The following is a 13,703-nucleotide window of genomic DNA, read 5'->3' on the forward strand; positions in this document are numbered from 1 at the left end:
ACGAGCCACCATGTGAGTCCTGGGAACGGAACTGGGGTCCTCTGGAAGAGCAGCCGGTGCTCTTAACTGTTCATCCGTCTCTCCAGTCCTCCAATGAGCAGTTTTACGTTTCGGTTAAAAACACGGAACAACTAACTAGCAGCAAATGACCTGGAGGGCTTACTGCGATCTCCTGTTGGCTTCAGAACGTTGTCAGTTCTGGACCGTCCAGTGACCCTAAGATGCACGACAGAAAAGCCACAACCAAGACTCCCCCGAGGTCTTCAACCTCACTTTCCCCTGAGACTTTGTCTTCTCTCTCACCCATGTTTCAAGACCGTGCGATCTACTCTCACTTTTTCCTCGATGCCACAGTGAGACTTCTACCCCAGCAGTTTATTCGAAGTTCCCTCTCAAAATTCCTGTGACCTCACATTTACAAACCTACAGGCTCTGCCTAGCCTTATCTCTCTTGACCTTTCCATGGTTGTGAGAATGCCAATCGTTTCTTCTGACTTAAGAAACCACTTCCCCTCTTGTTCCGTGACAACATCTTTTTCTCCCCTCCTCGGGTGCGCCTTCTTGAATTGAACCCCAAGTCACCTTTCTTTTTTTTTTTTTTTTTTTTTTTGGTTCTTTTTTTCCGGAGCTGGGGACCGAACCCAGGGCCTTGCGCTTGCTAGGCAAGCGCTCTACCGCTGAGCCAAATCCCCAACCCCCCAAGTCACCTTTCTTTTTTCTGCTGCTGATGGCTCAGGTCCCAAGGCTCTACAAGTGACTGCCATCTCATATGCTGGTCCTCTGCTATAGGCTTGCTGTTGTGTCCACTGTGAAATACTGGTGGCTTCCAAATGGGCATTTCCAGTTCCCTCCTTTGTGTTGCTAGTTCAAGTCCAGTGGCCGGCTCAATCATCCTTAGCTGTGCCCCCTCACCTCACAACAAAAGATTCAATTACATTCCACAAAGCCCACACGCTCTGCGTCTTCCTTGAACCACTGCCTTTTATCCATTTGCCCAAACCTGAAACCTAGAAGTTGCCTTCAATCCCATTCCTCCATCTCCACAGCCACCCATCCTTTCTGATTTTACCCCTTATATGTTTTTCTAGTCCACATCGTTTTTTTTTTTTTTTCAGAGCTGAGGATCGAACCCAGGGCCTTGCGCTTGCTAGGCAGGCGCTCTACCACTGAGCTAAATCCCCAACCCCTTAGTCCACATCTCTTTACATCTACCTGTCACATTATCCTGGCTCACCTACGAATGTGTAGTGTTTGAGAGCCGATTGAAACGTTCTTGGGGATGTTTAAGTGTGTAGAATAGGGCTGGAGAGATGGCTCAGCGGTTAAGGGCACTGACTGCTCTTCCAGAGGTCCTGAGTTCAATTCCCAGCTACCACATGGTGGCTCACAACCATCTGTAATGGGATCCGATGCCCTCTTCTGACCTGCAGATGTATATGCAGAACACTGTGTATATAATACATAAATAGATTTAAAAAAAAAATATATTCTGTGTGAGTGGGATCACCCCCACGTGGGAGTCAGATGACAATGTAGGGTCCTCACTTCCCACCTTGTTTTAGGCAGGTCTCTCTACTGTTCATACATATGCCAGGCCAGCTGGGCTGCAAGCTTCAGGAATCCTCCTGCCTCCACCTTCCAGCTCTCAGGAGGTGAGCTAGGATTGTGGAGATGGGATTCCATGCTGAGCACTATGTGGACTCCGACAATTTGCCCTCCTGTCTAGACATTAGTCACTTCCCCACTGAGCCATCTCTGCAGCCCTAAACTGAGGGTTTTAAGAAAGCAGAAATGGGCCTGGGGCCACAGCTCAACTGAAAGAATTTATCTTGAATTCAGAACCCAGCACTGCAAAAACCAAGGTGAAAGACTTGCCATTGTGGCGTAATAATGGTTGGAATTCTGCAGCTTTTGTGGAAAGTGAAAGGCGAGAAGAACGGGGGAGGCTGACAGCACATGCTCGCCGCTCACCGGGACCATAGTATCTCTCTCTTGTTGACCCTCGATTTGCTGGCATGGTGGTGCACTCTTCTAATCCCAGCTCTAGGGAGGTGGACGCAGGAGGATCCCACATCTGGGCTACATGGTGCGACCTCTTCTTATGAAAACAGTTATCTGCGTAGCCCAAGGCTGGGCGGGCTGATGTATCACGGTGGGAGGAAGGACTCCCGGCGCCCCCGCCACTCCCCGAGGATTTATACAAGTTCAGTGATGGAGGAGATTTTCTTCAGTGGTGAAGCCATTGGTAAGATGCTCTCGCTGTTGTGAACAATTTATCCATGATCCTAGGAAAGTTATGGGGTCATTCAGAGAAGGCCTGCAAGCAGAAGGGGCACTGGCTGGGAAGAAGAGGAATCTGTACATGAGGAAAGGAGACAAAAGGGCAAAGTGTGTGTGTGTGTGTGTGTGTGTGTGTGTGTGTGTGTGTGTACGAATACACATGCACGTGGGTGTGCGTTTGTGAATACATTCAAAATACATTATAGACATACAAGAAATTATCATAGTGAAGCCCATTATATAAAATTAATACATGCTAATAAAAACAATCTTAGTTCTTGGGACGATGAGGCAGGAGAGTTACTGTAAGTTCAAAGTCAGGGCTACACTGTAAGTTTCAGGTTAGCTGGGGTTACAAAGTAAGACCCTATCTGAAAACAAATCAAATGATCAGAAGCCCAGCATGCGCTCTGAGCATTCCCTCACAGATGGAAAAGGAAGCTATAGGCTTGGGACTCCTGCTCTCCACCAGGGCTCAGAGGCTTGTACCAAGCTCACACCCTTAAGTCAAAAGGCTTTCCTAGATTCCCCTGAGGGACCGTGATCTTCGAGTCAGCAATGGCGTCTAAGTCCCCACGAGGCTCTCCGGCTTTCTCTTCTGCCCCAGATTTTGTGTCGGTTCTGTTTGTCAAGTTGTGTTTATTCTGAGTCAGGGTCTCATGCACCAAGGCTGGCCTCCGACTTAACTCTGTAGTAGGGACTTCTGATCCTCCTGCCTTTACCTCCTGATGACGCCACGTCCTGTTTGTACAGCGCTGAGGATGGAACCCAGGGCTCTCTGCAGCAAGCACTCGCACTCTACCAACTGAGCTGCACATCCGCCTTGTTTCGTTCCATGGAGGGTGGCTGGTTAGTGTGTGTGTGTGTGTGTGTGTGTGTGTGTGTGTGTGTGTGTGTGATATGCAGGGGAGGGACTGGCTTGGAACTCGATACATAATCGAAGGTGACCTTGAACTTCTGATCCCCGTTCCTCTACCTCCCAAGTGCTGGGATCGTAAGTGTGCACCATCATACCTGACTCCCTTCAGTTTTGTTGGGCGTCTGGCTTCTTGGATGGATCCCCAGGGCCTCGGAAAAGGCAGGCAAGCACTGAATCATGGTACTGCGTCTAGCCCTAAGGGTTTACATGCTAGCACTAAACCAACTCAGGTATCCAGCACTGCAAAAATCAAGGTGTCTTAAGTAAACAGATTACTAAACTGCTTTCCTCTACAGAGTCCCCTTTGCCTGGGATGTGACATAATGGTTACATTATGTCCACTATGTATAACAAACACTAGTTACAACCAAGGCCGGGTGTCAGAGTCCTGCCGGCTGCTGGTTTTACTAGAAGATTTGATTAAATTGGGGTTTGGAAAGTGAGGTAAAGAGCACGAGTAAGCCACCCTGTGGAGAAGCCTGGCAGAGGCAGAGTCCTGATGTGGGGGCACCATCCCAGACCTGGGAGGCAGGAGCAGCCTTGGGATGTTTGAGGCTAGCCCACTTCTGAAACCCCAAACCGAAAGGAAGGTAGGTGAGAAAAAAGAAAAGAGAAGCCGGGAAGCCAAGGTAGGAATGAGAGTGACAGGGGATTCCTCCTGTTGTGTGTTTGGGGGCTGGGAGCCACCCACACCTGACCTCATTTCTGAACTCTGGACTCCAATACCATGGTTCATCTGTCACAGAACTGATGCCCCATGGCGTCCTAGTCAACTGTTCCTAGCAGGACTCTCAACTTCCTCTCTGAGGACATCTTGTCCCTCATCACACACTATCAGCCCAACTGTTTCCTCACCGCCCAGAAGTTCCCCTTGATCCATCTCCACATCCGTCCACTGGCTCCTACACCTCCATCTCCATGACGGCTGCCCTAACCTCTCACCTGGACCCCTGGGTAATTTCTCCTTGGCTCCCCCGTCTCTATCTTAAACTCCCACTCCCCTCTGTACTCAGAAGCCTGTCTCTCCCCCGCTTTTCAAAAGCAGGCCAGATCCTGTAAGTCCCTATCTAAAGCTATCTGGTGGTATCTCATCGCACTTAGAAAAAAAACCTAAGTTCTTTATCCTGGCCCCAAGGTCTTTCGTGCTGGGCTTCTGCCCACATCTCTACCACCTTCTTTTTCTCCCACTTCACTCTAGATATCATGGCCTTCTTCCTGTTTGTGGAAGGACACCGAGCTCATCTCTGCAGCAGCCCACTGTCCCCAGATCCTTCTACGAAAAATTCCTTCTCATCCTCTGGGTCTCCGTTTTACTCAACCAATCAATTAATTACTAAGTCAGCTTTTATTTTGAGACAATGGCACCCTGTAGCTAATCTGAAAGATACTATGTAATCTAGGTTGCTGTAGCTAATCTGAAAGATACTATGTAACCTAGGCTGTCTTCAAATTTGCTGGGAGCCTCCTACCTTGACTTCCTGAGTGATGGAATCACAAAGCCACCCTGTCTGGCTTCCGGTCTCAGTTTAAAGGTTAAGATATTTTACACACCATTCTCTAGCCAAACACGCAGTAGTCATTCACAGTTCTATTATTCCTGGTGGCTTTCTTCCGTGTGAATACTTCTTAGTCTTGTCTCTCTCTCTCTCTCTCTCTTTTTTTCTTTTCTTTTCTTTTTTTTCGGAGCTGGGGACCGAACCCAGGGCCTTGCGCTTGCTAGGCAAACGCTCTACCACTGAGCTAAATCCCCAACCCCTTAGTCTTGTCTCTTGCCCCCTAGAATACTAGGTAATAAGCACAGGAACTTTGGTGAGCTTGTTTGTCACTCTTTCTGAGAACCTACAAGAGGACATAGTTGACACTCAGAACAAGAATAAACCGGGAGCGCTTTTTCATGGGGGGCTCTGTGAAGATTTAGATGAATATTTCCTTTCCGGCCACCAGCCAACGGAAACTCACTGGAGTGGACGATGAATGCAAGCAAATGTCACATTCTTCGTGAGGAGCCTCTGGGCACAGAGGTGGCTGCAGATGCTCTGGGTGAAAAGTGCAAAGGTTATGAGGTCCAAATCAGTGGGGAGAATGACAACCAGGGTGTTCCGGTGAAACAAGGACGGCAAAGTGCTCCTGCTGTTAAGTGGCATTCATTATTTCTTCCTTTTCTTTTTGTTTCTTTTCCCTTTTTCTCCTCCTTTTCCTCATTGCCATTGTCTTCCTCCTCCTCCTCCTCTTCCTCTTTCTTCTCCTCCTCCCCTCTCCTTTTTTGTTGGTTCTTTTGAGAAGGGTGTCTCTGTGTAGCCCTGGCTGTCCTGGACCTAACTCTGTAGACCAGGCTAGCCTCAAACTCAGAAATCCACCTGCCTCTCTACTTCCCGAATGCTGGGATTAAAAGTTTGAGCCATCCCTGCTCGGAGAGTAAGGGGCCTTCTTGTTATGGACCGAAGAGAACTAGAGGAAGGAAGCAGAAGTCTGTTCAAGATGCTCGTGGGCGCCAACCTGAGTATTCTCATCTTGACTATTGAAATAAATAAATAAATAAATAAATAAATAAATAAATAAATAAATAAATAAATAAATGGAAAGAAAGATATTCTTGGACTGACTGAGCCTATAGTGCTTCCACAGTTGTGGCCCAAAAGAGGCGAGCAGATCCTGGGAGGCCAGGATCGATGCACCCAAATCGAGCATCTTATCAAACGTGTCCTGCAGCACAAATGCTGACTGACAGATTGCGCTGATGAAACCACGCACCAAGGATCATGAAGAGGCTGCAGAATATGATAAACGTTTGGCCAAGAGAAAGAAGGAAGCCAAAGGAAACAACCAGGAACAGACTGCCGGGAGATATAGGCTGTGTTCGATAGGAGCTTCTACTTCTGAGTCTGAATTCAATCAAAAATAGTGTTTAAGCCAAATAGGGGTTGGGGATTTAGCTTAGTGGTAGAGCGTTTTGCCTAGGAAGCGCAAGGCCCTGGGTTCGGTCCCCAGCTCCGAAAAAAAGAAAGAAAGAAAGAAAAAAAAAAGATTCTGTTTCAAAAAAACCTAAAACCAAACCAACTAACAAAAACAGACAAAACAAAAACCTCTAAAAGAAGTAACAAATAAATGATCAGACATCGAATCTCCAAAAACAAAGAAACAAGAACAAATGGGAAGCTAAAGGGTTGGTTCGGTGTTTGCTGCTCTCATGGAGGACTAGAACTTTAATTATTTTTAAGAGTTGCTCTTAATGATGGTTCTTAAATGCTTAAACCTCCCTTCTAGTCCACCACCCACCAATAGGTAGCAGAAAAGAAAGGATACAGGGGTGGGGCGGGGAGTGGACCTGTTGAGAAATGATTCTTTGGAGTAAATCTCATCTGCATCACCAGGAAATCAGCAGTCTTAGTTCACAGGAGTCAGCCACGGAAGCTCGATCCACTCACGGACTTGCCAGCAGTCCAGTGCAGTAGTCAGGATAGCGGCATTGGTGGCGCTACCTAGCAGGAGCACCCAGGCCTCAGCTGAATCAGCACGTGTCAGTGGGAGGAATCGGGATCACCAGGAACATCACAAGGCCTTGGCTGTGCCTCAGTGGACAAAGCAAAGACGAACGAAGACGCAAGCCCGAGAACTGCTCTACAAGGGCAGTTCTATACTCCCTCTATACATCCTGTCTTTCACAGGTCTTGCCTCGGCAAAATGCCACGTGTCAGTGTCCACTGGCATCATCACGCTGCCAATCGCCCGAGTCTGTGGAAACAGAACGCAGTCGCGGCATGGGACCTGAAGTTCTTTGGTGCGGGGGTCTCTCCATGGGGTCCGGACAAACGGAGCTCAACGGTGCTTGTAAGGTGGACCAATACGAGTGTGTCATTAGCGGGGACTCCTCCATCACGTGTCCTATCACGTGTCCTATCACGTGTCCTTTCACGTGCTTGCCTGAGCAGAACGCCCTTTCACCTGTGTCTGATTCAGGAAAACATTCCCTCATCTGTTTGCCCCAGCAAAATCCCATCCAACACAACTGACTTTCCAAAGAACCCTTAAGTTTCCACTCCGGCTCAGGAGAACCAATGCCTCCCTTTGGCCTCCTCAGGCACTGGCAATATAAACACGCAAAATAAAACTTTGTTTGTTGGTTGTTTTGGTTTGGAGTTTTGATTTCTTTGGGGTGTTCGTTCGTTTGTTTTTGAGACAGGGTTTCTCTGGGTAGCCCTGGCTGTCCAGGAACTCTCTGTAGACCAGACTGGCCTTAAACTCACAGATCTGGTGGGATTAAAGGCGTGCATCACCACTGCCTATCTACAAAATAAATCTTAACAAAAAGAATAAACGATTCCAATCATATTTTTTGAAGGAAGTAAGTATTGAAGTAGGACTTTGGGCATGAGATGGGAATGTTCCAACAGTGATCAATAAACCCAATCTAACAAATACTTCCTTTTTCTTTGATAGACTGTCTCCTGAATGCTGGAACTGCAAACATGAGAATCAAACCCCTGTCCTCTGGAAGAGCATCCAGTGCTCTTAACCACTGAGCCATATCTCCAAACCATGAATATCACTTTACATGGTTTTTTTTTTTTTTTTTTTTTTTTTTGGAGCTGGGGGGATCAGACCCAGGGCCTTGCGCCTAGGCAAGCGCTCTACTGCTGAGCTAACTCCCCAACCCCCTACATTTTTTTTTTAAATAGTTAAAGGATATTTTGATTGTAAAGATTTAAAAGAATGTCTCACCTGCTTTAAGCATGTGTGATTTGAAATATGGTAGTAAACGTTTCTTCAAAGCTTAAAAATTTAGTGCTTTGTTTTGTTTTGTTTTGTCTTGTTTCAGTTAGTGATTTGCTACCCAGAGTGGCTTCGAATTTGCGACCTTCTTGTCTCGGCCTCATGACTGCTAGATTCCAAGTGTGTACCCCCTCAGTTCCAATAATTAACTGCCCACCCCCCACTCCCATTATCTGGACAATGGAAGATGTGACCAGAATAACTCTTGAGTGATTCTGGCCCTAGAGGCAGAAGTCACAAAGGTGGAGGTGAGAACCCAAGACAAGGGCAGGCATTGGAGCACAGACGCCTTCTCCTCATACCTCCCCTGTGTTCATTAGAGTCATCCTGCGGCTTCAGGAATCCCCACAGACGGATCGCTCTGAGGATCTCACGATGCCTCTTTGCTGATAAACGGCCTCTTAAAACTTCCCTGCAGGGCACTGACCCCTCAGCCCCTCCAAGTCACTTCTTCCTCAGGGTTTGTACTTTTCGATTCTGGGCTTCAAAGTTTCCTCTCATTAACTCAGCGAGCACTTTCCAAGAACAATCAGATGCCCAAGATGCACATGCCTTCCTGTGTGGTATGTCTATGCGTTTGTGTGTGTGTGCGTGTGTGTGCATGTGACTCAAGCCTCTCTGTCTTGCCTTGAGGGTAACCTCAGCATTTCCTTCCAGCCCTGCTTTCCCCCCGAGCCGAGGCTGGCAGCATTCTGAAAATGTTTTCTGGAGAAAAGCTGAGCAATGGTTTTGCCATGGGCGGGACTTTGATCTTCTTCCTCACCACGTCCCTTTATATATCGCCTGGTGGCCATGGCGAACACATCAGGCTCCAGAGGCCACAAGCAAAGCAGGTCTTACTCTTTGTCTTCCGGTCACCATGATCTTCCACACAGGTACCACGGGCTCTGCAGCTCACCGTGGCTTCAGCTCCATAGCTCTTAGGGGAAGGAGACAGGAATGGCTGCCCCAGGTGGTTGCTGGCTGGCACCTGTTGTAACTGAAGCTGGGGTGGGCAGGGGCGTCTGACCCATGAGCTTCATGGCATCCTTCTCTTTCTCCAGGACCGACAAAGCCTGCCCTGGTGCTGCTGTGCTGTGTAGGAGCCTGGCTGGCCATCTGCAGCTCCTCCTTTGGTGCACCCATATCAAAGACAAATTTACAACATACACTTAAACTCTTGAAAGTGGAGTCGAAGGCTCTTTATGAAGACTATGTAAGTGTCCTTGAGATTGTTTTCCTAAACCATTTCTTTAAAAGGTCTTATTTGGCTGTCAGGCACAGCTGTTCTTTTTCGATATGAAACCAGCTATGGAAGTGAGAGAGGCAAGGGGACAAATCAGACAGGTCGGGGTGAAATGTTCACAGGGGTATAAACGCACTAGCAAAGGGGCAGAGGCGGGGTTGGGGATTTAGCTCAGTGGTAGAGCGCTTGCCTAGCAAACGCAAGGCCCTGGGTTCGGTCCCCAGCTCCGAAAAAAAGAAAAAGAAAAAAAAAAGGGGGCAGAGGCAGACTAGTCCAAGGGACCTGAAACGTCAGCGACTTCCCAACCACTACAGGATGTGCGCTCACAGCGTCCTTCGTCTCAAACCTGTCTGGCCCATGGTCCTACTAGATGAGCATTCTTGCTGAAAGTGCATCCTTAGAGATGGGCCAGCTTGATTCAGGAATCCCCTGAGAAGCCAGGCTGGAGAGATGGCTCAGCGGTTAAGAGCATTGACTGCTCTTCCTAGAAGTCCTGAGTTCAATTCCCAGGAATTCCCTGAGAGTGATGAGAGCCAGTCTAAGCAGTAGAAGACTTCCTAGTGGAAGCAGGACATGGAAATCTTCCTTTGGGTCTCTGGTTCCTCTGCAGTTGACTAACTAGGCAACTGTCTATATGCTGTTGGAGCATCCTGGAAGGCCCTCTGCCTTGCCAGATCTTGGCACACAAGACCCAGAAAGTATGACTACTTAATTTCCTTAGGGCCTCTTAGATAACTTCAATTAAACAAGCAACACTGAACCTGGAAACACCAGTGACGTTAGTGTTGACCTTATCGTCTGTTCTGTCGCATAAGCTTTGGCCTTGGCTTTAATCGACTTAAAGGTAGATGTGAGCCACCCAAGACTGATAATGGTCTTAACAAGTTGGTCCTTCAGTTTTTTTTTTTTTTTTTTTCTTCTTTTTTTTTTTTTTTTTTTTTTTTTTTTGGGGCTGGGGACCGAACCCAAGGCCTTGCCCTTGCTAGGGAGGCGCTCTTCCACTGAGCTAAATCCCCATCCCCTAGTTCTTCGGTTTCTTGACTCTCCCTAGCATCTCAGAGGCCTTTCCAGGCCAGCACAGACCACCTTTTATCAGCACGTGACACCAGTGGCATTCATACAGAAAAGGGAAGCTTCATGGAAACACAGATAAATCCCCTTTTCCCACTCACCTCAGCCACTGAGCCTCTGAGAATAGGTTGCAGAAGGCTGGGGGCGGCCTCACTCAGATGGGCAGAGGGGCAGAAGGGAAGGTGGGTAGGAGCACCCTTAGGGAATCATGGCTGACCTGGGTGGCTATGCCACGTCTTCTAGCTCGCAATCCAACTATGCCTTAGATTCGTGTAGACACAGGGTTAGTGATGGCCCAAGCCTCACAAGGATGTTGTGTCAATTAGATAAGGTCTGAGGCAGGCTAGACACAGAGGAAGCACTGGATCTGTACGGGTTATTACAAACCTCTTCCTTATAATATTTCAAATCTCCTCTTTCTCCAGAACAAAACCGAGGCATCTGGGATATCGCCAGACGAGTCGCTACAGCTGCCGTGTTTCAGCCTGGGCCGAGAAGCACTGACCAACATTTCGGCCCTCAAAGCATACCTGGAGGAAGTCAAATCGTTGAGCGGGAACACAGTAGATACTACTAAGCTCACAAAATGGCTGGTCGACATCAGCTGTTTGAACCCACTGAATGTAAACATTTCCAGGCCTCAAAAAACTGACTCCTACACTCAAAAAACATTCATACTTAGTGTTTTAAAGAAGTTCTCAGACTGCATGGCAGAACTGCAGGCTAAAGACAATATATGCTGAGTGACGGCGGGGAGAGCCCAGTGTCCTGGGACAGCTGAGCCTGCAACGTAGGACTTGACCCCAAAGAGACTGTGCCGTCGTAACTAGCCATGTTATTTATATGTTTTTGTTCTGTCCATTGAAATCTTATTCTTCTACCCTGTAGGGACTGGAATTTGCAGATTATATTTATTTATTGGTATTTATGTACTGAGTTTGTTAACGCTCCATGGAGGAGCCCTCAGAGTCTATTTAATAAATTATACCGACACGATCTCAGTAATCAGTTTTGGAGTTTGTGATGGGGTTGAAATCAGAGGATGGGGATGTTCTGGAAATAGTGTTTATGTTGCTGGCTTCTCCCACCAATTACGGACAAACAATCCCAGTAGCATCACGTGTCTGATAAACATCTTTGTTCCGGGCGGGCCATAAGTCCGATCACTGTCGTTTTGGTATGTGGGCTGGGAGACTTCAGGAAAGAAGTCATTTAGTCACTTAGTCAAGGTTACGCAGCTGTTTGGCGATATACCCAGATTCCAGCTCGGACTGCATTATTCTGCCTGGCCTCAGTTCTTCCCTCGGCAGTGACTGAGTCTCAGGGACACTCCTGTCGTCTGGCTCAGGGCAGTAACTCAGTATCCATGCACAATTGCCACTGCATTCCCAAGCCATCTCTTTGACCAATTCTGTAGGGACATCTTCACGGCAGACGTAACGGTTTGCTGTTTGAGTAGTAGCGAGTCCTTGAGCATTGGTAAGGTTCTCAGTGCTCGTCTGGTTGGAAGGGGTCTCAAAGTATCTGGGCACCGTTCAGCAGCAACAGCGTCGTGTTGGAAACACAAGGCCCTGATCCATCTGCTCACTCCCAGGGTCTTAGTTTTGTTTGTGGAAACACTGGGGATCGAACCCAGGGCCTTGAGCATGGTAGCCTATGAGCCTGAGATGAGCCATCAGCCCCGTAGCCGTGGTTTTGAAGCCTCCTAAGCACTCATTTTCAGATGTGCTCCTACTGAGAAGCACGAATCTTGAGTCAACCCGTACTTTCATGGTTTAGAGAGACTAAGGTCCAGCGAAACAGAAGATGTGGCGTGCTGAAGCGCACAGAACGGGGAGATGTGGTCAGGATTCTGAGTGCTGTAGCTAGGACCCAGACTTCTCATTCTTGCTCTAGTGGGTTTCTCTATTCTGATCTCACACCAGGCTCATCTGTGCTCAAGCACACTCAGAGCGGTACAGCCGCAGGCTCATAGCAGGCTTAGGAATCCCCAGACACCCTGTCTGCAATGGTTCTGTTTGACTATCCTTGCCTTTTGAGGCAGTCCAACCCTGTTATTAGAAAAGCTATCCAAAACTGGGACGTAAGGACAGAACATATCACAACTATATGTCCTTTCAAAGAAAAAAAAAATAAGCAGACACGAGATCGCTGTGAAAGAAATGATTTACAGGAGAAATAGAGGAGACAGACAAATGTTCTTTCAAGAATTCTAATTAAAAATAAAAAAGTCTCGGGGGCTGGAGAGGTGGCTCAGTGGTTAAGAACACTGACTGCTCTTCCAGAGGTCCTGAGTTCAATTCCCAGCAACCACATGGTGGCTCACAACCATCTGTAATGGGATCTGATGCCTTCTTCTGGTGTGTCTGAAGACAGTGATGGTATCCTCATATACATAAAATAAATAAATCTTAAAAAAATAAAAATAAAGTCTTGGAAAACCTATATATGTTATATATAAATACAAACATAAGTATATATATTATCTATGCATATATTTTTATGAAAGCATACAGAATATATACATGTGTGTATATACCTACATATATATATATATATGTATGTGTATGTGTGTGTATATATATGCATATATATATATATGAAACAAAACATGAATGAGGGGAACAGAAAATCAGCAATGATACCCAGAATAAGAAATTAGAGGAAACTGGACTGGTTTCACGTATCATCTCCATAATGAGCGATTCTGGTGATGGTTTCCAAAAATGTCCACAAATTCTTGGTTATACCTCCTTACGGCAAATCTGAAGGTCCCTCCCCATTTTTTAAAGGAATTACTAGCCTTGTCACCTTTCTTCAGTGCACTGAACTCTTATTCTTACACCCTTGTTGGGCATAAGAACACATACTCTACTTGGTAGGCTGGTGAGTATCGTCTTGGAAGGCCTGGAAGTCAACATTTGGACCTGACTAGTGTTGAACTCACAGAGATCCACCTGCCCCGACCTCCCGACGGCTAGGATTAAAGGTATGGCACCGTGCCTGGTTCTTTGTTTCGGGAGAGGGTCCTACTCGGCTATGCAGCCATGGCTGGCCCCGAGCACATGATTCTCCTTCTCCCCAACTTCTTAAATACTGGGTGACAGGTAAGTCCATGTGCTCACTTTATGATTTTTTGTGTGTGTGCTGGGATCAAACTGGAATTGTTCCCCTGCTGTGCGCTCATGACGTGTCACTGAACATCAGTCACATTCAGCCTCCGGGGATATTTAAAAAATTCAGTTCCTTGGTTATACTGAGCTCGGTCCAAGTGGCTCGATGGCCTGTGGAACAGCACCGCTCTGGGAGGGATTACCTTTGACTGACATGTTATCTCCTTCCACTTGAGTCCTGGAGACAAGAGCCAAACTCATTTCTCCGGAGTGGAGAAGCCGGTTCCAAAGGCCAGGTAACATGGCCAGGTGGGTGCCACCCTTG

General features: G+C 47.3%; 1 protein-coding gene across 1 annotated transcript; it reads left to right on the forward strand.

The window, feature by feature from the left end:
- Positions 1–8,828: 8,828 nt before the first annotated feature.
- Il31 (interleukin 31) lies at positions 8,829–11,255 on the forward strand. The gene is made up of 3 exons (XM_032886533.1): positions 8,829–8,844; positions 9,013–9,164; positions 10,691–11,255. The coding sequence occupies exons 1-3, from the start codon at positions 8,829–8,831 to the stop codon at positions 11,006–11,008; spliced, it is 486 nt and encodes a 161-aa protein (XP_032742424.1). The 3' UTR covers positions 11,009–11,255.
- Positions 11,256–13,703: the final 2,448 nt, after the last annotated feature.

The sequence above is a fragment of the Rattus rattus genome, chromosome 16 (genome assembly GCF_011064425.1).
Source record: "Rattus rattus isolate New Zealand chromosome 16, Rrattus_CSIRO_v1, whole genome shotgun sequence".
Lineage (NCBI taxonomy): Eukaryota > Metazoa > Chordata > Mammalia > Rodentia > Muridae > Rattus > Rattus rattus.

Coding starts and splice junctions, on each gene's coding strand:
- Il31 (XM_032886533.1), top strand. Junction 9,165..10,690: donor AGGCTCTTTATGAAGACTAT/GTAAGTGTCCTT, acceptor CTCTTTCTCCAG/AACAAAACCGAGGCATCTGG.